This window comes from Pleurodeles waltl, chromosome 5, assembly GCF_031143425.1.
Source record: "Pleurodeles waltl isolate 20211129_DDA chromosome 5, aPleWal1.hap1.20221129, whole genome shotgun sequence".
NCBI classification, from domain to species: Eukaryota; Metazoa; Chordata; class Amphibia; order Caudata; family Salamandridae; genus Pleurodeles; species Pleurodeles waltl.
In genome coordinates this window covers 980945063-980972677 of record NC_090444.1, presented here as the reverse complement: position 1 = coordinate 980972677, position 27615 = coordinate 980945063, and the positions used below count along the sequence as shown (strand labels likewise).

The following is a 27615-nucleotide window of genomic DNA, read 5'->3' as shown; positions in this document are numbered from 1 at the left end:
TATATATAGATATATATATATATATATATATATCTGCACCCTCTGATCCAGTTTTTGTTAGAGCACAACTACCACCTGACTCTATAGTGGTCAGTGCAGCAAGAAAGTGAGCCAGTACCAGTCTACAGGGGATGCTCCTCCTCCAGAGAAAGATAGTTGCAAATTTGATGCAGCAGGTAAAAGAGTGCCAAATCAGGCTGCTAACCATTGGAGGATTGCAAACTCTCAAGCACTCCTAGCAAGGTATGACAGAGCTCACTGGGATCAGATGGAAGACTTGTTGCAATATCTTCCACCAGAGCATCAAAGAAGGACACAACAAATAGTAGCTGAAGGACAGGCTATTTCTAATAACCAAATCAGATCCGCTATTGATGCAGCTGAAACAGCAGCAAGGGGAGTAAACACCAGCCTCATTAGGAGACATGCATGGCTAAGGGCTTTAAGCTTTAAGCCAGAGATACAACAAGCGGTATTAAATATGCCCTTTGATAGAAAACATTCATTTGGGTCAGAGGTTGATACTACAATAGACAAGTTCAAAAAGGACTCTGAGACATCTAAAGCTATGGGGGCGTTGTATACTACACCCACTCGGGAAGTTTTTGTAGGCCACAGTTCAGGGGTGGTTTCAAATCATCAACCACAGAACCACTCATCTCAGCAAAAGCAAGAGCCACACTTCTACAACAAAGGTTAATTTAGAGGCCCTTACAGAGGAACAAACTATAGCAGAAGAGGTAAATCAGCCGCTCCAAGAGGTATGTGAAGTCGTAACCAGTCCATGATGGGGGCGCAAGTTATAGTTAGGTCACAAAACTATTTGTATTTTTATCATTAGCTGGTGTCTCATTCTAACACCTAACTATAATGTCACTTTAACCCTGGTGGTCGCCTCTGGGTAGTTAGTTTGGATCATGTTTTCATAGTAAAGAATGTTTGCTGTTAATTGGAGACTTAAGGCATGATTTAATGTTTGGCAGAAGGGGTTGCTCTATCCCAAACATGCTGAATATCTTGTCCACCATATTATTATCCCATTATAGCCTCCGGAGATCATAGTATGGCAGATGGGAAAGCCTTCATGTTTATGATGGACTAACCTGTCCGTTAAACTTTAAATAGGCCCTCAGCCTATTACTGATTTTGCCTATCCTACATTTTCTCTTTTACTGCTGCAAGCTGTATGGCAATGATTTTATGCATTCAAATGTGGTTTGCTGTGTCTATGCTTTACTATTTCTTTGAATTGGTAATAAATGTTAACTTTTTTAAAATTCGATCATTTAACTAACTTTTTGGATCTCTCCTTACTTATGCGACTGTGTCTTGAATTCAGTTTTTAACCTTTTCTCTGGGACACTTTGCCTCATGACATTGAGGTTAACACTGTCCCTCATCCAACCAACTCATGGGCACGCCATTCATCTGTTCTTCTAGGGAAACAGCACTCCCACAGTAGCAATCATAATTCCATCTTAGCAAAGTTAACAAATGCAGACCTCTGGACAGGGATGAATATTTCACCAATTGGTGCTCTATATATGTTGTAGACAGAAGAGTATCAAAAATGGACAGTCAAACCCAGTTTAGTTTGTTTGATTAGCTGCAAACTTTCTTTGATAATCTATCAGCAAGTGATGAAATTGGCGTTTATTTTGTCTGCGATAATATCCTAATGGAGAAAGTAACTGACTTCTTTCTTCATCCCTCACATAGCGCATATGCTTTGTTTGAGCATTGCAGTGTGCACTGCCAAGTAGAAGCATCAACGGTTTTGACTGTAGGACAGTGATAACAGTTCCATAAGTTTCATATGGATTTGGCACAGTAAATATTGATTGAAGAGTTTATGGTCACGACTTGCATTTCTGAATTATCAACATTTGGATAGTGTAATGGGAGGGAATCCTGAAAAGAAAAACACAGCCCTGTTACAGGCTTATGAAAAAGCCTCTAAAAAGAAGTCAAAATGTACTGTATATGTAGACGTGTAAATCAAAGCTGGGGGTCAGATACACGTGCAGATGAGTTACTCTTAGAGTGTCTTCACCGCTGTTGGTCGCAGCTGATTTTCACTGTCCGACAAGCTATGAAAAATGTTATGTGAAACGGAACATTTCAAGCAGTATGAAATCTGAAAGGAGACATCAGAAAAATGTCATATTCAATGCTTCAACCTTATTTGTTCAACATCTCCATGTCATAGTAGAGCAGTGTTTGCAAATTTATTTTGTTGCAGTGGCAAGATTGCCTGGTATGCCTCGCTCCCCTCCTGTGGCCTTCATGATGCATCAATTAAAGATGCCCCAATCATAGCTTCAGATGTAAACCACACTGGAGGTGACCGGATTACCCTTATGCTTTTAGCTCCAATGAAGGCAAGAGATCTCCAGGATGCACACAGAGGCACTAGAGGAACAGTGTTGTATTATACATTATGAGTACCCAGGTACACTCCTAAATAAAGACTTGCTACGTTTTGGAGATGTCAGTCACACATGAGGATACAGAATGCTGAACGGGGCCATACATCCTCTAGATGGCAGTTTGAGGTCTGCGAAATCAAACCTGAATCGAGTTAAGAAAACATTGATGCAGTTGCTCTCAAGAGGACATGAAGGATTGTTTCCAGAAAGTGGCTGGAGGAGTAGGAAGAGTAGTAGCAACAGCTATGTTTGTCCGAGAAACTACACCAATGCACAGTGAATTTCCATTGACAAATGGGTTGTGGTGTTTGCAACATAGAATGAGAGAGATATCTGCTTTCTTGCCATACAATTTGAGGAAATTACTGTAACAAAGCAACAACTGAGGATCTGGTGGCAAGATTGAAAAAGAGATCACAGCACACTGCCATAAGCCAGAGATTGTGAGTTGGATGAACCAAGTGTAACCACCTCCCCACGCCAGAATGGGGGGAATCCCACAAGTTAATATTCACCTGCTTAGTAGACATCAAAGGAAATTATCTGGCAAACTGTAGGATGGCAGATACATAATTAGAACTGACTCCAGGAAGGCAGTGAATCAATGATGGAATGTCTGTTTCACTAGAAAAAGTGAAGGAGAGTTGGGGATTGTCAGCTAAATAATGTTCCTATGGAGTTGAGGCAGCCATTTTCTAACGTTATAGTGTGTCAGAAACCCCAGAGAATTGATCCCTCAGCTCACTAAAGGAGGAGATACGTAGCCCTTGTGTTTCTAAACCTGGCTTTTTTTGCTGGACATAAGTCTATAGAGTAAAACAAAACCTAATGAGAATGAGGACACAGTTTTAACTTTGAAAATCCCTGCCCATTTGCGTTGCAATCACAGCTGTATATAAGCTTGGATGACTTCTCTAAGCCATCTGACCCCCAAGTGGCTGCAAGACAACTCGTAGCTTGGATCGACAGAGGGTCATTTTTGACTCCGTTGGGCAGCCCCAGGTGTCCATCAGTTTGGTACAGTGCAATCACAGTTGGTGTCATTCTGTTTTTCTGATGGATACATCTACCTGTGGATTCCTTACTTTTTGAATACTCCAAATGCGCCAGCATTCAATGGAAATCTTTTTTTTCTAGTTCTCCACAAGGACGACAGAATGGAACGGCTCTGCACTCAATTCTGTCTGACGTTATCGGAGCAATAAGAAGTCCTCGCCAGCATGCTTACATTGGTTCCCTTTTTTCTGCGCCTTTGACTCTAACGTTTTTTTTCTACCCCCTCCAGGCGTTACACTGTATCAAGGTAATTGTTTCATAATTTTCTTTGAGCTACAATGTCTCTGCCGAAGAAGTCGGGCTTTAAGCCTTGTAGGGAGAGTGGGGGTCATACATTGGTTACTGACCCTCACGAGAACTGTTTTTGGTGCCTGAGTTCTGACCACGACGTCAGGGCATGCTCTTCATGCCAGAGTATGAACCCGAAGGCACTAAGAGAGGGAGAGGCAAACCCTTCCCTGGACATAGCAAAGAAGGAAAAACAAGACTGTCAAAGATCTAGACCTCGAGAGGAGTCATCTCATTCTCATAAGAAATGGCTTTGCCATAGTTCACGGCATCACTCGTCTCGAGATATCTGCCCAAGGTCCTTGTCATCGGCGTCTAAGTCTCAGTGCCGTTCAGCTTGGAAGATGAGTCCTACCCTTTCCCCTCCTCATCTGAAGTCGGCAGAGACGTCACTGGCCCCATCTTTGGTAGAGATCTCTGCTTCACCCGCAAGTGTTATGGGGCACTTCTCTCCTGTTACTCCATCAGAGCAGGAGATAGAGGAACGGGAGTCAAGTCCCAACGGTCCATTAGCCTTCTATCTAGGCTTCCAGGCACTGTATAAACAGACTCCCTTTTTGCCCATGGCTCCATCACCTTCAGGGATGTCGGTGCTGCCAGCACCAGTAGAGATGTCAGATAATGTTCATCCAGCATCGAGTCATTCATCGCCTACCAGGGGAAATGTCCTGATGCCTGCTCCGGATTCACCAGTGCCACAACATACATCCTCGGCATCAGTTTACTCTTTAAAGATGCAGAGATTGGAGTCTAGGTTAAGATGAGAGGCATTGAGACTCTAAGAACATAAATATCTGGAGGAGCATCTGGAATTGGAAGGAGAAATCCCTTTGCATGCTCTTGGTTTTTAAGAGATTGAGGTGGCAAGTGGTCTAGACACTTCCCCGGAGCCTTGTCTGGGCCAGTTCTGGGATTGTGGCGGAAGCCTTTGCCTACTCCAGCTGTGTCCAAGGTCATCGCTAGGAGATGCTGACTGCACCGGGAGAGCCGCAATTCCTCAGCCAAGCTCCGACACCTGAAAGTATGGTGGTCCATGCTTCTTGTTCTGCTAAGTCGGCTCCTGGCTTCTTCCCTACAAGTCTTGCAGATAGGGAGTCGAAACGCATAAACTGCAAAAAGGTGTTTTCCTTATGCAGCATGACGTTAAAATCTGTAAACGTTACATGTGTCTTGGGCAGATACATCCATGCGCTGATGGACTCGGCTAAGGAGGTGGTTCCTAAGCTACCACAAGATGTGCAGGAGCATTTTAAAGAGTTGTTGCAACACAGCCGGGCAGCGGCTAAGCAGGTCATCCAATCTGGCCTGGACACTGCAGACGCTGTTGCCAGGGCCATGGGTACATCAGTGGCCATGCAGAAGGCATGCATGGTTAAGGGTATTGAGATTTTCCCTGATGTTCAGTCCACCTTAATGGATCTCTTGCTTGATGGGTCGAGACTGTTTGCAGAGAAGTCTGACTTAGCACTGGAGAGATTCAAGAAGAGTAAAGCCACGGCTAAGTCTCTGGGTTTCCAATCTCCCTCCTTGACCTATGGACCTCTCAGAAGATTTAGGGGTTTTGGCCGCTGCTCCTCCTTTCATGGGAGGAAGCAGATCCTGGGGCAACAATCTGACAACCTCCTCTACAGGTCCTACAGAGGTCGGGGAAGACTTGGGCAACGTGGTGCCGCCCAGCAGCCTTCCTCCTCCTCTTCTTCATCTTCCTCTAGGACCCTGTCAGAAAAGCAGCCCTAGTTCTCTCCCCTTTCAACAGCATGTGTTGCGTTTGGGGTCGGGGGGGGGGGGCAGAAGGTCAGTTCATTTTCTTCAAGTGTGGGAGTCAATAACATCAGACCCATGGGTGTTGAGCAGTGTAGGAACTGGGTATGTCCTTCCCTTTCTGTAGTTTCCTCTTCCTTCCCTACCCAGCATTCTTTATGTTCAGAGGAATATCTGCTGTTGCTTCAGCAGGAGGTACAAAATCTGCTGTTAAGGGGGGCAGTGGAGTTGGTTCTGGAGCAGGGTGGCAGGTCAGGGATATCATACAATATATTTCCTTATCTCCTAGAAGGATGGTTGTTTGAGGCCCATCCTAGACCTGAGGATTTTGAATTGGTACCTCAGGCAGGAGAAGTTCAAAATGCTGACCCTAGCTCAGGTGCTTCTGGTGCTGGACAAGGAAGACTGGATGGTTTCTATCGACTTGCAGAATGCATATTTTCACATCCCCATTCTGCAGTCGCACTGGAAGTATCTCCAGTTCATGGCAGGGTTGCAGCACTACCAGTTTGTGGTCCTTCCTTTTGGTCTTACTTCTGCACCTCGAGTCTTCACGAAGGTGATGGCAGTGGTTGTAGCACATCTCAGAAGGAGGGAATATCAGTATTCCCTTACCTGGACGATTGGCTGCTCAAAGCCAAGTCTCCGGAGTTGGTGCTGGACCATTTGTAGGGGACAACCCAGATGTTGTTCAACCTGGGCTTTTTGTTGAATGTGCCCAAATCTTACCTGGAGCCCTCTCAGCACCTCCTGTTCAAATGGGCAGTACTGGACATCATGCCTCCCTCCCCCTCTCAGAGGATTTGGAACAGTCAGGATATTATTCCAGTGTTTCAGGATGGAATGGTTGTTCTGGTCCTAAAGGTCCTGCGTCTGCTCGGTCTGTTCACTTCCTGTATTCTGCTGGTCACTCACACATGCTGGCATATGAGGGCTCTCCAGTGGTGCCTCCGCAAGCAGTGGTATCAACACAACGGAGATCTCAAGGAGTCTATAACCATCTCCAGAGACACGGCAGGAGATCTTCGATGGTGGAGTGTGTACAGCAACCTATCGCAATGGAGGCTGTTTTGTCTTTCAACAGTCATGACAGATGCTTCCACTCTATGATGGGAAGCGCTCTGGGTGATCTGGAGATCAAAGGTCTTTGGTCTCCAGTGGAACTGATGTTTCACATCAGTCTGGAGTTACGGGCGATACGTCTGGCTCTCAAGGCCTTCCTACCTTCCATTTGCTGTCAGTCGGTTCAAGCCTTGACGGACAACACTGCTGCAATGTGGTACGTCGACAAACAGGAAGGGGTAGGGTTTTATCATCTCTGCAGAGAGGCTCTACGACTCTGGTCCTGGGCTCAGGACCATCTGATATGCATAGTAGCAAACCATTTGGCCGGCGTTCTGAATGTACTTGCGGACAGTCTTAGCCGGCACTTTTCAGCTGACTGATTGGCAGCTCCATCTGGAGGTGGTTCTTCACTTCTTCCAGTTATGGGGGACGCCTCAGATAGAACTGTTTGCCACTCATGAGAGCACGCACTGCCCGTTGTTCTGCAGCCTCTAGTATCTGATGCAGGGAGTACACAGGGGGACGCGTTTAATTTGAACTGGGGCAACAGGCTACTTTGCGCGTTTCCTCCCATACCCTTGATTCCTTGGGTTCTGAGGAAGATTTGCCAGGACAGGGCCCAAGTTATACTAATAGCGCTGGATTGGCCAAGAAGGGTATGGTACACAGACCTCCTTCACCTCTCGCTGTGCCCTCCATTCTGTCTCCCTCAGAGGGCAGTCCACCCCTCGCATTCACAGGGGCATGTTCTAGACCGCCACCTCCAGACTCTGTAACCTACATGCCTGGAGATTGAACGGGTCAATCTGAATTATTTTTCTCTCTGCACAGAAGTGGTGGATTTTATATTATCGACCAGGCGACACTCCAATAAAAGTGTCTATGCTGGTAGGTGGGACAAGTTTGTTAAATGGTGTGAGGAGAGGCACGTTGATCCTTTAAAGGTCCATTTGTCCAGTGTTTTACAATTTGCTGTCTCCTTGGCACAACAAGGTTGTGCAGTTGCTACAGTGAAAGGCTATCTCTCTATACCGTTGGCATTTATTTGTTTATCTGACCAACCCTCTTTATTTAAGTCCCTGATAGTTCTAAGGTTTCTTAAGGGTTGGACTGATAGGTTTCCTCCCACTCCGTTTACAATGCCTCAGTGGGATTTAAATTTAGTTTTTTAAATTACCTGAGGGGTGCACCATTTAAACCATTGCATAGTTGCCTGTTGAGGCTCCCTATGTTAAAACTGTTTTTCTCATAGTGATCACGTCTGCTAGCCGTGTTAGTGAGCTGCAAATTCTAAGTGTAAAACCCCTGTTTACCACTTTCCAAGCTAACAAGGTGGTTTTGAGAACTAGGGCGGCTTTCCTGGTCAGCTTTTTATTTAGGGCAGTCCATCACCCTTTCATCCTTTTACCCTCCTCCCCATCCCTCTAAGGAGGAGAAAAGGCTGCAGCGTCTGGGTCCAAAGAGCGCTGAGCTTCTGTGTGGACAGGACGAGAGAGTTCAGGACAGACAATCAGCTCTTCTTTGGCTACGTGGGCAAGATGATGGGCAAAGCTGTCCACAAAAGATCGATATCAAAGTTTGTCATTTTTTGTATTAAATTATGCTATGCACTGGCAAAGAAGGATCCCGTGAGGGCATTCAAGCCCATTCTACCAGAGCTAAGTCTACTGCTTCTGCTTAGAGCTGTACCTGTTGTGGATATCTGCAACTTGGGCTTCCCTCCACACCTTTGCGAAGCATTACTGTTTGGACTCGAAAGTGATGAGGGATGGTCATTTTGCCCATTCTGTGCTGCAGGATTTCTTGGTATAGTCAGACAGGCACCCACCTCTGAGTGCAGGTCTGCTTTGGGATTCTGTTCAAAAGGTGAGGAATCCACAGGCAGATGTAACTATCAGAAGAACAAGGTGCTTACCTTCAGTAACGCTTTTTCTAGTGGATACAGTATCTACCTGTGGATTACTCAGGGTCCCACCTGCCTCCCTGTTGCCTTTCTTGTTATGCTAAGAAAGCTATGATTTGTAAATATATTGTATTTGTTTTTCTAGCAAGTTGTATGTACAGAATGTATCAGTTTGCACATGTTGTACTTTTGATGTTGATGTTCACCTGTTTGCCTCAAAAGCATGGTTAAAAAAGTGAGCATTGTGACCTCCTAGTCGATGTGGAGAGCTAGAAAGACACCATTTCGTAGAATGCTGTCCTTTTGGGAGTATTTAGAAGATGAGGAATCCACAGGTAGATGCTGTATACACCAGAAAAAGCGTTACTGAAGGTAAGTAACTATTAGGGAGAAACTGAGGTTTATATCCTTGACTTCCCTATTCCTGGGGAGGCGTGGAATCTCTGTAGGCTGAAACGCGTCAGCATTCTTTTCAAGGAGTCCAACAACATTTAATAGTGATAGACCACGGCAGAGTTTGGAGGATTAGGGAGCTTTTGGCCTTTTTTCCCCATCTGTATAACGGCTACTTTCAGGTGGATTACATATTTAAAGGTCTGGGACAATCGCCTTACCCTTCCTGGAAAAACACTGGAGGTCACAAGGAAATTAATATAACATAATATGATTTGTTTCTCCGTTTTGTAGATTTGTTTTGTATTTATTTGATGAGTGGTACAGTACAGACTCTGTCTATAATATTTGTGCCAATTTAAAAAAAAATTATTTCCTGTGACAATGATCATTGATAAATACAAATTTAATTGAGCCTCTTTTTTCCACTGTTTATTTTTTTAAATAATTAACACCCAGGAACCGAAGGGTTATATGGGCAAACCATCTGGTAGGTGCTAATGAGAAGTAGGACCATGAATCCCGAGGTTCCCTGACAGACATATTTCAAGATTTGGAGAACATCCAAACTATGTGACTTTGGGACTTGACTAGATTCACCCTGCTTCTTTTCATCCCTGCTACCCCGCTATGTTATTCTGCCCCTAGCAGCATGCTTTGCTTTTGACTGAACTCAATTTTCTCTTTCTCACCCCACTTTACACTCATGTTCATTTGACCCTTTCATCTCTTCCCGACCTTCACTGGGCTTCCATCACATTGTTGGTTTGTTGCCCCTATTAAAGTTTGTGGCTGCATGTCGGAGACTACGCACATATAAGCCTCCATCAATGAAAACGTTTGAAACTAGTAGGGCCAGGTTACCCATGACGTCTTGGTGGGAACATGGACTGTTCCAGAGGACTATTAATGGGAGATTAGAAAATTTAGTTAAGTAAAATGGGCTCATTTTGTAGTGGTCATGGAAGGGACACTATCTCTTCCTTTTAAATTGGATGGAGACATGTATATGTGTTGTCCCCACTTTTATTCTCGGTATTCTTAGCGGATCTAACATCTTTTATTTTTTATTTTTTTTAGCAGCCACAAATAGTTTTATCCCTAAAATAAATGTTTTGCACATGCCATGCCTTCTGTAGGCAGATGATATCATCATTATTGATTTAACAGGAATAGTTCTTGAGCGGAGACCAGATGAATGTAATAAGTATTGCCATAAGAAGCAAATAATATTATATGTGGATGAAACAAAAGTCAATAGAATTTAGGAAAATAAATTTGAACTATGTTTAGTTTCTGGGTAATACAAAAATAGAGGCAGTAAATGAGTATAAGAACTGGGGATGTGGTTTGGGACGTGTTTGAAGTGGAATGTCTGCATTGAACTTTGAAAAGGAACAGTGCTTTCCCATGTGTGCGAGCTTAAAACATTTAGTAAAAAAACATGGTGGCCCGCCTTAAGACTGGTTTCATCTTTCATTGGCAATTGGTTGTGAGTGAGTTGGGTGGTTCACTCAATTTAGTCTTAATTTGGCACAGGCATCTGCACTGAAAGCCTCCTTTGTGTACTCCCTCATATTTACTGTTAGATGTCAAAGACAGTTAATTTTGGCTTCAGGTCAGACACAAGTCACTTATAATCCGTGGTCATTGCAATAATCGAGCTTATGTCCCCTGAGCAGGGAGTTCTACTAAGTATGTGTTCCAAGTCCTCTTTTAGCCACTTTAACATGTTAAATCCAATATGTGTTGCCTTTATAATGTAAGTGGCAAGCTACTGGCTTATGCAATACACGTTGGTAAGTCATTGTTAAAAAAAAAAAAAAAAAAAAAAAAAAAAAAAAAAATCTAAATATTATAAGAAAACCAAGTGCAAATCTTGAAACATCTCCAAATTGAAAATTGATGTCCATTATTGAATAAATGGCTTGAGTTGTTTTTCAAAATACTGCTCACACAGGAAACTCAGAGTAGAATTTAAAAAGCCTATTGCACATGATCCAGCTCATAGGTATCAGCAAAATAGTTGCAGGTGCTTGAGAAAACATAACCGCTCTCTGAGGCCATGAATAAGTGACAGAATTTAAAGGACAAGAATGTGTGCTTTGAGCTTCAAACGGTCTACTGCTAGGTCTGCGGTCTGGGGCCATATGTACGAACTCATTTTCCCATATACACAGAATGGGTAAAACCCTTTGCTACATCTGGCCCCTACTGTTATATCAGATACTTCAATAATTGTGAAAAATAAACACCTCACTTCAAAAATCAAGTCTTCCTCATCTATAAGAAAATAAAAGTAATGCAATTGATTTTTTTTTGGATTTTTGTTGTTGTATTAATTTGTGGAATCTGCTATTCATGTTTTTTACAGATTCTGCTGGTAACGAGTATGACCTTAGTGGCCTGAGCAAGGACAGGGATTCATGGGTTGCTGTGGACATGTCGAAAAATGCTAAAAATAGAACATTTTACCTGAATGTTTGCAAACCTGTGCGCTCCGTAGAAGGATGTCATGGTAAGATTTTATATTTTGGGGTTCGTGGTTGCATTCCTATCATGAAGTCCTCGGAAAATAGAGCAATCAGCCCTGAATTAATTGAAAGTTAGAAGACAGCCTTCATTAGCACAGCATGCCCTGGACAGATTTATTATTAGCACCTTTCTTGTCTGGAACATATGGAGATTCTTCTCATCTGCCTGTAGTTGTACTGCAGACTTGCTGAGTGTATAGATATTATTCTGGGTTCCCCAGGTGCCAGAGGTACTTTTTATTGGTTGCAGTGTGGAAAACAGTTCCAACAGTTCACCAGAATAGGAAAGCTGATATCGCTGCTGTTGTGCTCCATGAGAAGGGGTGGTGATGCTGTACAGATGTAAAAGAGTCCTTATGAAAGACAAATGAATCAATATATTGCTGTCAATGGAAAATATTACCCAAACACTAAGATTTATATGGATGCTATTAATGGAAATGCTGGCCCATGTACTGAGAGCAGAATGGTGGTTGTTCGACTTGGGTGCCCCTATTGGTGTTTCTTGTTAGAAACTTAGAGCTTACTTCACTTCGATATCTGAAGGTGCTTGTGACTATCCAGGATGAGGTAAGCCAATTTAGAGCTGTGAGGTGGGCACTGGAATAGTGACGTTGGTAGGGATTAAGGAGGGGAAGAATGAGAATTCAAGCTGAGACAGACACCTACAGTGTAATGTCCCTTTGTGTGATTTTGAATTTTTAAGTCTCCTATTCACAGCTTTTGGAGATGGAAAAGCGTTTGAGAGAGGGGGAGTTAAAAGGAATAATATTGTTGGTTACCCCACTGCTTTTCTCTATTACTTGATGGCAGTCATGTAAAAAGTTGTTCTTCATTATAGCAAAAAATTCTGTAGAAATGTACAAAAACCTGAAATTTGGAGCCCAGAATACCATTTCAAGTTTATTTACTTAATGATTCGGAACTCCTAGAAGGTCCACTTGAAACAACAAGATAAAATCTATCTGACATCATTGATGACATATTCATTATACTAAACTTCCAACAATACAAATAAAATGCATATATATACTATCTATCAAACACATTTGATTAAGAATAAAGTGCAACGTACCCTCTTATTATATAAAACCATTAATATAAATTTAAAAACGCCTTAAAACATTTAAAAATCTGAAAACAGAACATTTCATTATGGGGTTTCAACAGTAGATCAATAGTTTCTTTTGATGAACGTACCATAAATTTCATAAAAAGAGGTTTCAACCATTTTTTCCTGGGTGTCAACAAGCTGGGACATGCAATTAAAACATGATTTAAATCTTGCACATCCCTTTGACACCAGTCACACATTTCCAAAGTCCACCATTTGTGAGTTCAATCCTTTAATGGCAGTATATTCAGCCTTAATACAGTATAAAAGTGCCTCACCCCATAGGGGAGATTACAGGTTATATAGGTCTGTGGCTTTCTTAAAATGACAATATTTGTTAAAACTTCAAACCTCCTTTTGTGGCTACAAAACTATAAGTCTAACTGAAAGCTTTTGCACCATGTAATATTCTTCAAATGCATTTTCTGTTGAAGTGATTAAGCAAGAGTTGTATCAAAATCTAATTCCAACAATTCTAAAGCATATTTAAAATAAAAAATAAAAATAAAAAAAAATGTACTTTCTCTCTCAAAGTGACGAAAATCCTTTGATAAATGAGATGCCTTAATGACAATTCGTCACTATGAAATGAACAAATAGACCACCGGATTAACGCTGCTAAGCCTTGAACAAAGGGGCTCCTAATACCAAGCTCTAGTCTCAAGGCTGCAGAGGATGCCATAGTATTACTGGAAAGCAGACGTCTTAAAATTTGCCCCTCCGTTCTGTCTAGAAAACTTTAATCTGCTATGTTCATAAGTTCTATCAGATATAACAGAGTAGCAGGAATCTTCGCTTGATAGATGGTAAGGTGGTGAGCAAAGTGGTGCCTATCCACAGCCTTCTAAAATTCACCTAACCCTAATGCTCGAGAGCAAACAGTGCCCGTATTATTTGATATATGCTCAGTATCACTAAGGGAGCTAGATATAATTTTCCTCAGAAAACAATAAGACTTTACTCGCTCTAGCTTCTGAGAGCCCATGCACCATGAGAATTTTACTTTTTTATGTGTTTTTTCCCTAAAAAACACACGACTTGTGCCTGATTTTGCAACATTTATTTTCAAATAATGTTGATCAATGTAGTTATTAAGGGCTGCCAAACGATTATTCAGCCCTTTCAGATTAAGATCAATGACTGTGATGTCATCTGCATACAATAGACAGATCACTGAGCGTCCCCCAATACTTTGCACCATTACTTTTTGCTATGGTGGTCGGCAGGGCATAAATATACTACTAAAATAGTAACGGGGCCAGTAAACACCCCTGCTTTAATCCATTTTTTGATGGAATTTCAGATGAGGCCCAGTCACCGCCCATCAATACTTTGCACCATGTGGAGGAGTGCAAACCTTTAATCAGATGTAACAGATTAGCAGGGATGCCTAGCTTTCATAGCTTCCTCCAAAGAATCAAACGATCCACCTTATGAAAGGCTGTTGAAAAATGTATAAAAGCAGCATAAACAGCACCACCCCTAATCATAACACATTTTTCATTTATTAGCTGTAATGCTGAGATGTTATCTAGAGTGTTATGACCCTTTCTAAAACCAGATTGTTTTAACTGAAGGATCAAATTGCTCTCTGCCCAAGTATTAGGCTGCTCTAACAAACTTTCACAAAGACCTTAACAGTGGTGTCCAACAGGGCAATTTGCCAATAATTTGCAGGGGAAGATATAGCTCCCTTTTTGTATAAGGGAATTATTACACTCCCAACCCATGATGACGGCACTAAGCCATTTAGATAACAGTAATATAGAATACAGGGCATAGGATCTTTGCCCAAAGCAATGGTTCCTGCTTAATCACTGAGATTGTCACCTCATTGGTGCCCATTGCACCAGAGGTTTGCAGGTCCCCAATAAAGACTTCAATCATGGCTGCTGAAGGAGGACCATCGCAATCTATGTCAGAGCTTTCAACAGAAGCAGAATCCATGTCTCTAGAATTAACATTGCATAGAGGGAGGAAATATAATCTACTCATGTTGCCTTAAATATAGAGGGGGGGGGGGGGGTGAAGAAGGCCTTGCTAGATCCACTGCACTCAGAAACAAGCACCCAATATTTGCGAGAGTGTTTTGAGAGTGCGGCCTCTCTCAAGTCAATCCATTTTCGCTCGGCGGCCTCCTTTCTTAAGCCTGCTTTTAACCTCACTCGTCTCCTCTTTCAAAGTGAAATCAATCTACCCCTTTCCTTCAAAAATACGATATCACTGTAGCATTGTCAAACTGTTAATTTCCTTATTTAGGAGCACCACTTAGAGATAAATCTTCTTATGATGAGGCCTAGGACCTCCTAACTGATCTCTTTACTATCATGCCCCTGAACTCAGAAAAACAGTGAAAGGTGTCCATACTCCAGTCATCAAGAGTCTGAATGGCCCTTTCATGGCATTTTCTTAAATGAATCATACCACAGGACAAAAACGATCTTTACTAGTGGCTCAGATTGCGGGCTGTATTCTCCCATCATTCAGAAAAAAATAGTTTGACGTCACTCCTGAGCTTAATTCACACTTTTGAACTGCAAATGATAACACGCCTGAACTAAGCAACCTTCAGTGCAGGAATTGGTTGCCCAGCCTTGTTCAGGTGCCCTTTTTATTGAGTAAGAGATGCATAGAAAGGACCTAACTACAAGAACATTTCTCTAAAATACTTTTCATGTTCAACCTTTTCTTCATCTTTACTTTTTCTTACTGTGTTGTTTTGGCCCAGAGCACCTGAAAAATTACATGGTGATACAGTTTATTAATCACCATTTTATTTTTCAGCAACCCATCCTGTACTGAGTGTCAGGACGGGGCGGGGCGATTGCTGCTTAGTGGCAGCATAGAGCTGCACACCATGTTTAAAGTGCGCATGTCACTTTGGCCGGCCGTCTTGTGACGGCCAGCCTGACATGCACTTTAAACTTCTCTAACTCATCTGTGTTTAGACAGCTGGGTTAGAGAAAGCACAGGCCTCCAGTGCTCCTAAGAGCGCTGAGAGAGGCCTCTCCCTCCATCTTGTCGCGTCTCTCATGCTGCTGTTTAACAGCATGAGAGCAGCAACAGGATTGGGCAGTTTCTTGGGTCCAGAGCTTTGAGGAGAGAAGACGTCATGGCAAGTCAGTAAGGTAAGTGCCATTTTTTAAAAATTAACCCCACCCGTATTGTGCTTGCCCCACCACTCTAAATACATTGATGGCCCTCTTTCTGTTTGTTTCATCTGACCTGATTTTCTCATAATATCGACCTATTGTTCTTTCTCTTCTCTCCCTTCATCAATTACCACCCTCCTTAAAACTGCATGCAGCCTGCAATGGCAGGCCTGAGACCTATTTTTAAAAAACTAATACAATAAGTGCCACCATCAGTGCTGCAGGTAGTAGCATTTCATTTACTGGTCCCTTGTCAGTAGAACTGTGCCACCACAAGCATCCATCTGTAAGGCTTAGACTGTGTGTAGAGCTCCAGTTATGTGTAAAGGCCTCCCATGTTCCACATTGGCTACGGCTTGTCCATCAACGCTAGAATGATTCAGGACGTTTTGATTTCTTTGTGCTTCAAGACTCCTGGGGCAAATACAAAACTGGTGCTTGGCAAAAATGATCAAAGTCTGGTACTAAATATTTTTGATACATGCAGTATCACACAATGCAGATATGGAATCCAGGTGACACTGACAGATGCTTATGTTGGTGTGAATTTCACTTTCTGAAGGTATCACCAATATTTTTAGAAGAAGTGTTTGGATGCGTTAACCGCTGTGTTTATACCTCTTTGTGAAGCAAATGATCAATTGTTACTTGTTGCTGCTTGCCTGCTGAGCAGATCATGTATATTCATTGTTTGTAAGCTTATAGACTCAGTATTAATTTGGTAACCACTTGACGTGGTTGGCTAAAGTGGGAATGTCATTTTTCTGAGCAAATCCATGTAGATAAAAGTTTAGGGGCTATGAAAAACTTGTTTTCCAACTTTAGCTGCCTTAGGAGGTGTTTCTCGCACCTACAGTACAAACCGCTGAACAGATTCATACCATTATTGGTAAAATCAGAAAGCGTGCTTTTATTGGTTTGGGGTACACCGGGTTTTGACATATAAGCGTTTTTATAAAGATGCTGAGCAGGCTTTAAGGATTAACACTTTTGTATGTCTTGCAATAAGAGACCCTTTGACCCTCAAAATCAAAGGGATCCCATTGGACAAGGGAGCCTTTCCTTCAGTCATTCCTTTCAGATCTGTGGTTCCATTAATTTTCGAGTGGATTGACTGGGTGCCACAAGAGAAACATTTCACTTACAGCAGTTATTTCAGGCAGCAGGGCATGGTCCCCTTGTCCGGGGGAAAAATATAGGGCCATAAAAGGGAACAGGACAGGCACCCTTACAGCCTCCACCCTCCATTTAGTAAATAAAAATAAAAAAAATGTAGAGTTATGGGATACATTTGACCTCTTTGAGATCTACAATACCTAAAGTGTAGTCAGTGGTATCGAGACCAAATGTTGCATATCCTGCCCGTCATTTTAAGTTATGGCAGTATGGGGATCCCTAAAAATTACCACAGATCATAGGCAACCTTCATACCCAGGCACTGCAAACTTGCTGAACTATGATTCTCCTGTTGCGAATTTGCAGAAACAAATCTGAAACTGCAAGCCTTCTAAGGCAAATCATTAGTCATTGGTGTAACAAGCCCCCGTGATGTGGTGTGGGGGTCTGCCCTCCAGGGGGCACCCTAAGCACAGTACCCTGGTCTGCGCGGGCTCCTGAGTGAGTCTGGAGAGGGAGCCCTCGATGTACTTTGGCGGGGCATCCCCCTCAAGTTTCGTTATGCCACTGGCATTAGTCTGAGAAGCTTGTCCTTGTTTCCTGGTACCAGGCTGAGACGCTAGCTCTGGATGCCCAGTTAGGACTGGCAAATGCAATAAAATTGTAAAAAATCAAAATAAGGCCATTCTCTACAGGCCAAATGTTACACGCCAAGATGGACTTCCCATGGTGAGGTGGAAGCAGGTCCTGGTGTTATATCAAGTCCTGCAGCCAGCTCTGGCTTTTCATGGTTGAAGGCTCGCCACAGTTACTTGAACCATCCACAGAAATGTGGGGCACAGGGCCATACACAGTGGGGTGTGGAAATTTAGTGCATTGTTAAGAAAAAATACTGAAAAACGGAGCATTTGTTCAGATTCAGAAAGCCTCTGACATTTGCTGGTAATGGTTACAAACACACACTGCAAACACCATAAATTGTGCTGCTCTTCTTGCTGAAAACACTTATTTGCGACCAGTAGGGAAACAAAGAAGAGTTTTATCAAGAGAATACCATGGTGGCAACGCGAGTTAAGGTGTGTGTTGGTTATCATAACTTGTGCATTTTGAGTCATTTCCCCTTTTGAGCCAGAGCACAACTTATTTTTTAACTTTTTGTTCCCAGGGAATCCTTATTTTTAACTAGCTAATTAATTTTATCAGAATCTGCCTTCCTTACATATTCACAGTATCGAACATTCCTTTTGAAATGTATTACAGATAATTTGCTAGTAAACTTGATAGATTGCTTAAAGTCCGTTTTTTACAGGAGGCTGTACTGCCTGTTTATAACAAACATTGTCCTACTCCCAGTGTCTCACTTCTTTTTAGCATATCCACCAAAACCCAAAGACACTTTGGGATTATGGGGTGATTCTGACCGCGGCGGTCATTCTGGCTTTCCCGCGGGGCCGGCGGGCGACCGCCAGAAGACCGCCGGCCGGCCCAGCGGGAAAGCCCCGTCAACAAGGAAGCCGGCTCAGAATTGAGCCGGCGGAGTTGAAGGGGTGCGACGGGTGCAGTGGCACCCGTCGCGATTTTCACTGTCTGCAAAGCAGACAGTGAAAATCTTTGTGGGGCCCTCTTACGGGGGCCCCTCGACACCCCATACCGCCATCCTGTTCCTGGCGGGCGACCCGCCAGGAACAGGATGGCGGTATGGGGTGTCAAATCCCCATGGCGGCGCAGCATGGCGGATTCCCATGGGCAGCGGAAAGTCGGCGGTACACCGCCGGCTTTCCGCTTCTGGCCGCGGCTGTACCGCCGCGGTCAGAATGCCCGGCGGAGCACCGCCAGCCTGTTGGCGGTGCTACCGCCAACCTCCGCCCTGGCGGTAATTACCGCCAGGTTCAGAATGACCCCCTATATGGTTTATTCCTAAAATGTGTCTTTTTCAGTTTTCCTGTCTGGTTCATGGAAATGGTCTTGATGCGTTAAGATCCCTTCTTGTCATTAGAACTCGGCCACTAAAAGCCTCCTTCAGTAGGGCATAGGCTGTGTGTAGAGCTCAGTTGTGTGTGTAAAGTGCTCCCATGTTCAACATTGCCAATGGCTTGCCCATCAAAGCTAGAATAAATCATGACGTTTGATTTCTTTGTGCTTGAAGACTCCTGGGGTGAATACAAAACGGGTGCTTGGCAAAAAATTGACCAAAGTCTGGTACTAAATATTCAACTTGATTAATATCTGTGGATGATGTTTTTGTTGTTCTTTGCAAGTAAAATATTCTCTCTATTTCGTGCCTTTTTCTGAGTATGTAAAAGTAGTAAGATCCTTTAGGAAGACCCAACCACAAAGAAGACCTTGGAGCACAACATTGAAGCCAAATAGATGTTTATTCCTTTAAACTTCATTAAGTTTGCAGGCCGTGCATCTAAGTCACATCTTATGAAAACAATATTTTTTAATCTATGTGTATCCCATTTTGTAGCACAGAATATTTGGTTGTCCTGAGAGAGTTGTGAGCTAGAAATCAATTGGATGTTTCTCTAAATAATCTTGTGTCATCCTTTTCATTCTGTACAGTAAGCTAGTCGGCATAAGGTTACTATTCCTTCTTAGTCTGATTCCTTTGAATTTGAATATGTATTTCATCTAGAAAAACAAGGTAGCCTGTGTGCTTCAGTGATTCCATCAAGGGCTTCATTTTTGCAAGTTTGGGAACCGTTGCCATAGCTAAGGTCGTGTACCAAAGTGTCTAGGGCAGTGTTAGGTCGCCAGCTGGTTTTCGGTGTGACTAAAAATCGGAATGATTTTAAATAGTGTTTAGCGGCCTGGGCAGCAACAAATACTTTATGAATTTTACCTCTCTACTCACGCCTTTTGGAATTTGGTAAAATCAATGAAAATACCTCATAGTTGTCAATTGTGCCTAATTTGTAACAGAAAGAGAGCAGCTATCCAAAGCTGTGCTCAGAAGCCTGCGGCCAGTACAATTAAATGTGCACCCCCCCTTAGCCCTCCACCAAAATACTACGGCTGCGCAGTCTTAAATTCACTAAATGCTCTTTATTTCACTATCAGACACTTCCTATCCCTTTATATCAATCCGGCATATTCCTGCTTTCTCCTCGCGTGATGTTTTTTTTTACCTTTCTCTTTACTCTGTCTTTCTGCTTTGTGTGTTTTCATTCTCTTGTCTCGGTAAATGTTTGATGTGGAAAAATAAGTGCTGGTCCAAAAAAATTAATTCTGGCGACTCCCACTGGCAACCACCACTTATTAAGCAATGGATGTCGACTACCAAGACGTGCCTAAGTGCACAGTCAGGATGGATTACTGATAAATTCTTGGAGGCAAGAGTTGCTTTCAGACAACATTGATAGTTGCACATCACATCTGATAGACTTCTAGTTGCAGATTCCTATTGTAGGAAGTTGGCTCTGTATATACTATCTCAAGGTGAGAGATAGTGTGCACAGAGTCCAAGGGTTCCCCTTGGAGGTCGATAGTGGCAAAATTAGATAATACTAATGCTCTATTTTGTGGTAGTGTGGTTGAGCAGTAGGCTTATCAGAGGGTAGTGTTAAGCATTTGTTGTACACACATAGGCAATAAATGAAGAGCACACACTCAGACTTAACTCCAGGCCAATAGTTTTTATATAGAAAAATATATTTTTTTAATTTATTTTAGAACCACAAGATTCAAGATTCGAAGTAAATACATAAAATGCAAGGTACTCCACACAGGTAAGTAGGGAAGTTTGAATTAAAGCAGTAATATACACAATCTAGGTTAAAGTGGCAATAAGCTATTTTAAAAGTGGACACAGTGTAAAAATCAACAGTTCCTGGGGGAGGTAAGTATTGTTAGGTTTCTCAGGTAAGTAAAACACTTACACAGTTTCTTGGGCATAGGGATCCCACACCTGGGGGTTCAAGGCAACCCCAAAGTCACCATACCAGCAACACAGGGCCGGTCAGGTGCAGAGGTCAAAGGTGGGCCCAAAACACATAGCGCCTATGGAGAACAGGGGTGCTCCGGTTTCGGTCTGCTGGCAGGTAAGTACCCGCGTCCTCGGGGAGCAGACCAGAGGGGTTTTGTAGAGCACTGGGAGGGACACAACCAGGCTCACAAAACACACCCTCAGCGGCACAGGGGTGGCTGTTTGCAGTGTGCAAAGTGGGCGTCTGGTTTGCTGTTGAAAGCAATGGAGGGACCCGGGGGTCACTTAGGCGATGCAGGCAGGGCACAGGGGAGATTCTCGGGCCAGCCACCGACTGGGCTAGGGAGAGGGCCACCTGCTGGTCACTCCTGCACTGGAGGTTGGTTCCTCTCGGTCCTGGGGGCTGCGGGTGCAGTGCTTTATCCAGGCGCCTGGTTCCATGCATTCGCGGTCAGGGAGAGCCTCTGGATCCTCTCTGCAGGCGTCGCTGTGGGGGTGCAGGAGGGTCGACTCAGGTTACTTACGTCGTCGCAGTCGCCTGGGAGTCCTCTCTGCAGTGTTTGTTCTCTGGAGCTCGAGCCGGGGGCGTCGGGTGCAGAGTGTGAAGTCTCACGCTTCCAGCGGTAAGAGTGAGTTCTTTAAAAGTTGCTTCCTTGTTGCAAAGATTTTGCTGTTGGTGAACAGTGCCGCTGTTCTCTGGAGTTTCTTGGTCCTTCGGGTACAGGGTAGTCCTCTGAGTCTTCAGAGGTCGCAGGTCCCTGTCGGATGCGTCGCTGTGCAGGTTCTTTGAGTCTGGAGACAGGCCGGTAGGGCTGGGGCCAAGCCAGTTGTCATCTCCGTTGTCTCTGCGGGGCTTTCAGGTCAGGCGTCCTTGTTTGTGTAGGTTGCAGGAATCTGATTTACTGGGGTGCTGTAACAAAAGGCATGAGCCTTTGAGGCTCACTGCCAGGTGTTACAGTTCCTGCAGGGGGAGGTGAGCAGCACCTCCACCCAGTACAGGCTTTGTTTCTGGCCACAGAGTGACAAAGGCACTCACCCGATGTGGCCAGAAGCTAGTCTGGTTGTGGCAGGCTGGCAGAAAATGGTCAGCCTAGCACTAGGAGTTGGACTGGTATTCAGTGGGCATCTCTAAGATGCCCTGTGGGTGTATTTCATAATAAATTCCACACTGGCATCAGTGTGCATTTATTGTGCTGAGAAGTTTGATACCAAACTTCCCAGATTTCAGTGTAGCCATTATGGAACTGTGGAATTTGTGTTTGACAAACTCCCAGCCCATATACTCTTTATGGCTACCGTGCACTTACAATGTCTAAGGTTTTGCTTAGACACCGTAGGGGCATAGTGCTCATGCACATATGCCCTCACCTGTGGTATAGTGCACCCTGCCTTAGGGCTGTAAGGGTGACTTACCTATGCCACAGGCAGTGAGAGGTGGGCATGGCACTCTGAGGGGAGTGCCATGTCGACTTAGTCATTTTCTCCCCACCAGCACACACAAGCTGTGAGGCAGTGTTCATGTGCTGAGTGAGGGGTCCCCAGGGTGGCATAAGACATGCTGCAGCCCTTAGAGACCTTCCCTGGCAACAGGGCCCTTGGTACCAGGGTGCCATTTACAAGGGTCTTATCTGTGTGCCAGGGTTGTGCCAATTGTGGTAACAAAGGTACGGTTTAGGGAAAGAACACTGGTACTGGTGCTGGGGCCTAGTTAGCAGGGTCCCAGCACACTTTAAATAATAACAGGTATCAACAAAAGGCAAAAAGTCAGGGGGTAACCATGCCAAGAAAGGCATTTCCTTAAAACTATCACCATGCCAAAGTCACACCTGACTACCTCTCAGACGCTCCCTTTCATCTGAGCTTTTCTGGACACAGTGCAGTTTCGGCCTTATCCTCCTGAAAAGCTAGTCCATGATAATCGGGCTATGATACCGATGTTTCAGCCTCTATCCTGGATTTCGGTGAGAATGACTGAGGCGCTGGGTCTCATGGCCTCCTGCATCCCGCTGGTCCAACATGCCAGACGGCATATGCGGGCTCTGCAGTGGGACCTGAAGTTCCACTGGGCGCACCATCAGGGGAATCTCTCAGACATGGTTTAGATCTCGGAGGGAACTGCAAAAGACCTGCACTGTTGGTTGGCAAATCTAGATTGGGTCAAGGGCAGATCCCTCTCCCTTCCCCACCCAAATCTCACTGTAGTGACAGATGCATCACTCCTGGGATGGGGCGGCCACATGGGAGAGGCGGAGAACAGAGGCCCCCGGTATCTGGAGAAGTGCGGCTCCACATCAACCTTTTGGAGCTCCAGGCCATCCGACTTGCATTGAAAGCATTCCTTCCCTCTCTCAAAGGGAAAGTGGTGCAGGTGTTCTCCGACAACACCACCGCCATGTGGTATTGCAACAAACAAGGCGGAGTGGGGTCGTAGACCCTTTGTCAAGAGGCTCCGCTTCTGGAAATGGCTGGAACACCAGGGCTCAACATCTGGCAGGCTTTCTGGACCCCAGAGCAGACAAACTCAGCCATCGATGCATAGTCGATCATGAATGGCATCTCCATCCAGAGGTGGCGCAAGGTCTCTTTCAGCAGTGGGGAGAGCCTTGGTTAGATCTGTTCGCCTCTGCAGAGAACGCGCAGTGTCAGCTGTTTTGTGCGTTGGAGTTTCCAAGGCAGCACTCACTTGGCGACGCTTTTTGTCAGGAGTGGAACTCAGGCCTCCTGTACACCTTCCCGCCAATACCACTTATGCCTAGAGTTCTGAAGAAGATCAGACAAGACCGGGCCCAAGTAATCTTGGTAGCTCCGGACTGGACACAAAGAGTCTGGTATCCCCAGCTCTTGAGCATGGGCATCGATCCTCCGATCAGACTGCCCCTTCGGTAGGATCTTCTGTCGCAGCAGCAGGGGATGGTTATCCACCGAACCTGTCCAGTCTCCGCCTCCTTGCGTGGAGATTGAGCGACAACAGTTGAAGGCTTTTGACCTTCCACTCGAAGTCTCTAATGTCGTCTTGGCCGCCAGGCATCCCTCCACCGAAACGGTGTATGCATGTCGTTGGAAGAAATTTGTGGCATGTTGTATCAACAAATCTCTTGATCCCCTCTTTTCACCTCTCTGAGGTTCTCCTCTTTATTTAGTTGTAAATTCCTTACGGACCCGCCCATCCTCCCTGCACTGCGAACTAATAGCTAGGGGAAGATACTTTCCTCTAAGGGCCCTAGTTCTGGTGCACCATTCTCAGTGTTCTTTATGGCCCCGCGCCACTGGCGTGGAAAGTCCTGAAAAGAAACTGATGTCCGTGCGCTGGGGTGGTGCCTATATACGACTGCGACATCATCACAGCGACTGCGACGCCAACGTTGCCCGCAGAGTTGACCGATGCCACCTAACGGCACGCAGGGGTACTGCTTGAAGAAAAAATCTCCGGATCCAGTCTGACGCCTGGGGAAATTCAAAGGTAAGGAATCTGCCACACAATGTCTCTAACCGATATATCGTTACTGAAGATAAGTAACTTGTATGTTTATTTGCTAGTTGTCCTATTACGTTTTTGATCAGTTTTTCAAATGCACTTCATGCTGACAAACTGAAGTTTCAGAGGATTTTTAATCTTTTCTGTGTAACTGCCTAATGAAAATCCTTAAAGTATTGAAGAGGGTTACACAACACAACAACACAAAGCGTTCATTGGCAATCAATTCTAAGGCACAGCAGTCATTGTTTTGAGAGTCCATTCTTTTTTTTTTCACCGTTTTTATTAGATGTATATAGAAATAAGCAATGCTGCTATAGTACAGACATAGAAAAGGGAACGAATCCATGAGTACATCCATATGCAAACAATACTTTCCAGGGGAGACATGTATCGTCAGTGTTCATGATTGCATCGGCTGTATATTTTAAAGGATTGAGAGCGGAGGAGAAGGTGAGGGTGGGGGAACGTGGTAACGTGGGAGGAGTCAGAAGATTAGTGATGCAGGCAGTGGTGCCTTAAACCGTAGCGGTGTCCAGAGTCGGGATATACGTTTAGAGGAGTGGCCAAATGTCTTTAGGTCTAGAGGGAGGAGGCTGAACTGATGCATAGAGTTCACTAGTCATGTCGCAATAGTGCATATATTTTAGTCAACCAGCAGTGGTGAGTGGTGCGCTGCTACCCCAGCGAAGGGCTATACGTCGCTTGGCCAAGAACAAGGCCATGGGGCCATGGCGGTGAATCTGGAAAGGCGGGGCTCAAGGGTTTAACATATCCCAGAAGTGACACTAGGAGATCCTGGTCTATAGTGTGGTCTAGCATGGTAGAGATCAGAGCAAATATGGTTGGTTGTCCAGGAGACCCTGGCTACATTGCAACTCCATGTAAGGTGTGTGAAATCGGCATTATCAGCTGTACAGCGGGGGGTTGTGAGCGGGAGGGATCATAGTGGGCTAGTGCCTTGGGGGTATTTACTCTCTATGTAGAAATTTGTAGTGCTGGAGTTTGTGTCGACTGTTTCGGGATAGCGACTTAGTCTGTGTGCAACAGTAAGCCCATGTTTTATCAGGAAGGGAGTAGTCCATATCAAGTTCCCCCTCTTTTTGGGACAAGAGTGTGCAAACTGGCGGAATCGCCAGACCAGAGTTATAGAGGCAAAGGACCAATCTGGAACTTTTGGTAAATTAAATCACCAGGGAGAGGAGAGGGGGGAACTCCGCTGGTTCTTCTGTGTAAGTGGGAAGCTTCTCACACAGGGTACTGTGAAGGTGCATGCTAATAAACTTAGCAGTGGGTGACGGTGTCCAGGCAGATTCAAAGGTCGAACTTAGGTCAGCTCTTGCCATTGTGATTAGATCTCCCATAGTATGTATTTGACGGGAAAAGAGCACTCGCTGCACCAATGCCTCCTGGGTTAAAGGGAGCCAAGGATTACTTTTGAGGGGAATGCGAGTAGAATATAGAAGGGGAGCACCCAACAATTTGCGCAGTTTGGTCCAGGCCCAGCAGGTTGTGTAGAGGGTATGGATGTCAGAGGGTTCGCGAGATAAGCTGCAGGGTGGGAGCGAGGCTTGCGTTCAGGCTTTAAGGTAGGGAAGCCTGGAATCTGGGTGGTACCAGTAGAAAGAGAAATGCCAGTGAGCAGCCAAATAGTATAATTAGAAGTCCGGCACACCCTGGACATATGGGATTTGCACAAATTAGCCGAGTTAGAAGACCACGCAAGGTTGAGAAGAAGGAATTAGTCCGGGCAACTGGGATGTTCTGAAATAGATATAAGAAATGCAGAAGAACCACCATTTTATCAATGGCTATCCTCCCGGCAATAGAGAATGGGAGATGTATCCAGCGACCTATCTGTGTGGAGAGAAAACACCTCCTACTTATTCTTATGCAGCAGGATCCCAAGATATTTAGGGGGGAGGTCAGTGCAGAGGATATTCCTGTATACAAGGGGTGGTGGAGTCAGCAGAGAAAGTTCACACTTACTCCAGTTAATGGAGAGTCCAAGGAACATCCCATTGCGTATAATTTCCCTAATGATGGGTGGAAGATGTGTGTGGGGTTTTGCGCACAAATAGAAGAATGTCATTTGCATAGACAGATGCCAGCAGGGGTCACCTGGTGAAACAAAGCCCTCTGTGGAGGTGGTGCACTTTTAAATGGCGAATCAGAGGGTTGAGGGCAATAATTAAGAGAAAAGGGGAAAGAGGGCATCCTTAACGTGTGCCCCTGGCGATGGGGAAAGCATTAGCCAGCTGGCCGTTAACTCGTAGTTGAGCCATAGGCGAGGCATACAGGAGCATAATAAGGTTGCAGAAAATTGCATGGTAAGCCCAGTTTATGAAGGTTAGCGTTTAAGAAAGGCCATTCAAGGGAATCAATGGCTTTCTTAGCGTCTTGTATGGCCACCACAGCAGGAAGAGTGTGGGATATTTGATTCAGGACTGAGATAAAGTGCAAAGGTTAATAGCTGTCGAACGGTGTGGTACAAATCCCGTTTGAAGTGGGGAAATCATTTGTTCTAGGAATAGAGCCAGGCATGTCACCATGACTTCGGCCAAGGTTTTGTTATAATTAAGAAGAGAGAGTGAGCGATATGATGTCCATGGAGCAAGAATGTAATGACCGCTTCGCGGAGTGTAGTCTGGAGAACTCCATCCTCAAGGGCTTCAGCGAATACCATTGAGAGGTGAGGTATTAATACCTATTTAAAGACTTTATAGAAGTTGCCAGTCAGGCGGTCTAGGCCCGGCGTCTTAGAACCTCCCAAGTCATCAGTGACTTGTGCAGTTTCATCATGGGTTATAGGAGACGCCAAGAACTGCCATTGTCCATCGGTTAGTTATCCATGCCAGAGTTATTTCAGAGAGATAGGAGTTAAGCGTGTCCAGTGTACCCATTAGCCATGTGGTATACAGCTGTTGATAATAGGTTTGAAATGTTTGGACAATGTAGGCATCAGTGACGGTAGACCCTGTCTTGGTGATGAGACTCGCGACATAGGACCCCTGGTAGTTGGGTTGAAGCAGCCGGGCGAGGGTGCAACTAGGTCTCCCACTCATCATAGAAGCAGTTGCGGGCATATTTGCCAGGAAAGGCCAATTCATGATCGGTGAGCTCTCTGAACTTCTGCAGTAGGACCGAGTGCCTATGTGAGTGTAAGCCCTTCTCAATGCTGTCCTTAAAGTCGGTGGTGAGGAGCTCTTGGTCCACCTTGACCAGATTAGCCCAAATACAGCAGAGGACTCCTGCTTGCTTAGATATTCAAATGCCCCGGATATAAACTTTGAAGGCTTCCCAAAGTGTTGCTTAGTTCCTTACCGGGCCATCATTTAACTTAAACTACTCATTGATTGTGTAGTGGATCCTATTTGGTTTTATTCGGAATCAGAAGATAG

At 44.6% G+C, this 27615-nt stretch overlaps 1 protein-coding gene across 1 annotated transcript in view; it reads left to right on the top strand.

Annotated features, from left to right (window-relative positions):
* Window positions 1–27615, top strand: part of IGF2R (insulin like growth factor 2 receptor) — a 1086527-nt gene that overhangs the window by 534146 nt on the left and 524766 nt on the right. Inside the window, exon 24 of the mRNA XM_069235138.1 lies at window positions 11270–11413. Coding sequence (XP_069091239.1) covers window positions 11270–11413 — 144 coding nt within the window. The remainder of the gene's footprint in view (window positions 1–11269; window positions 11414–27615) is intronic.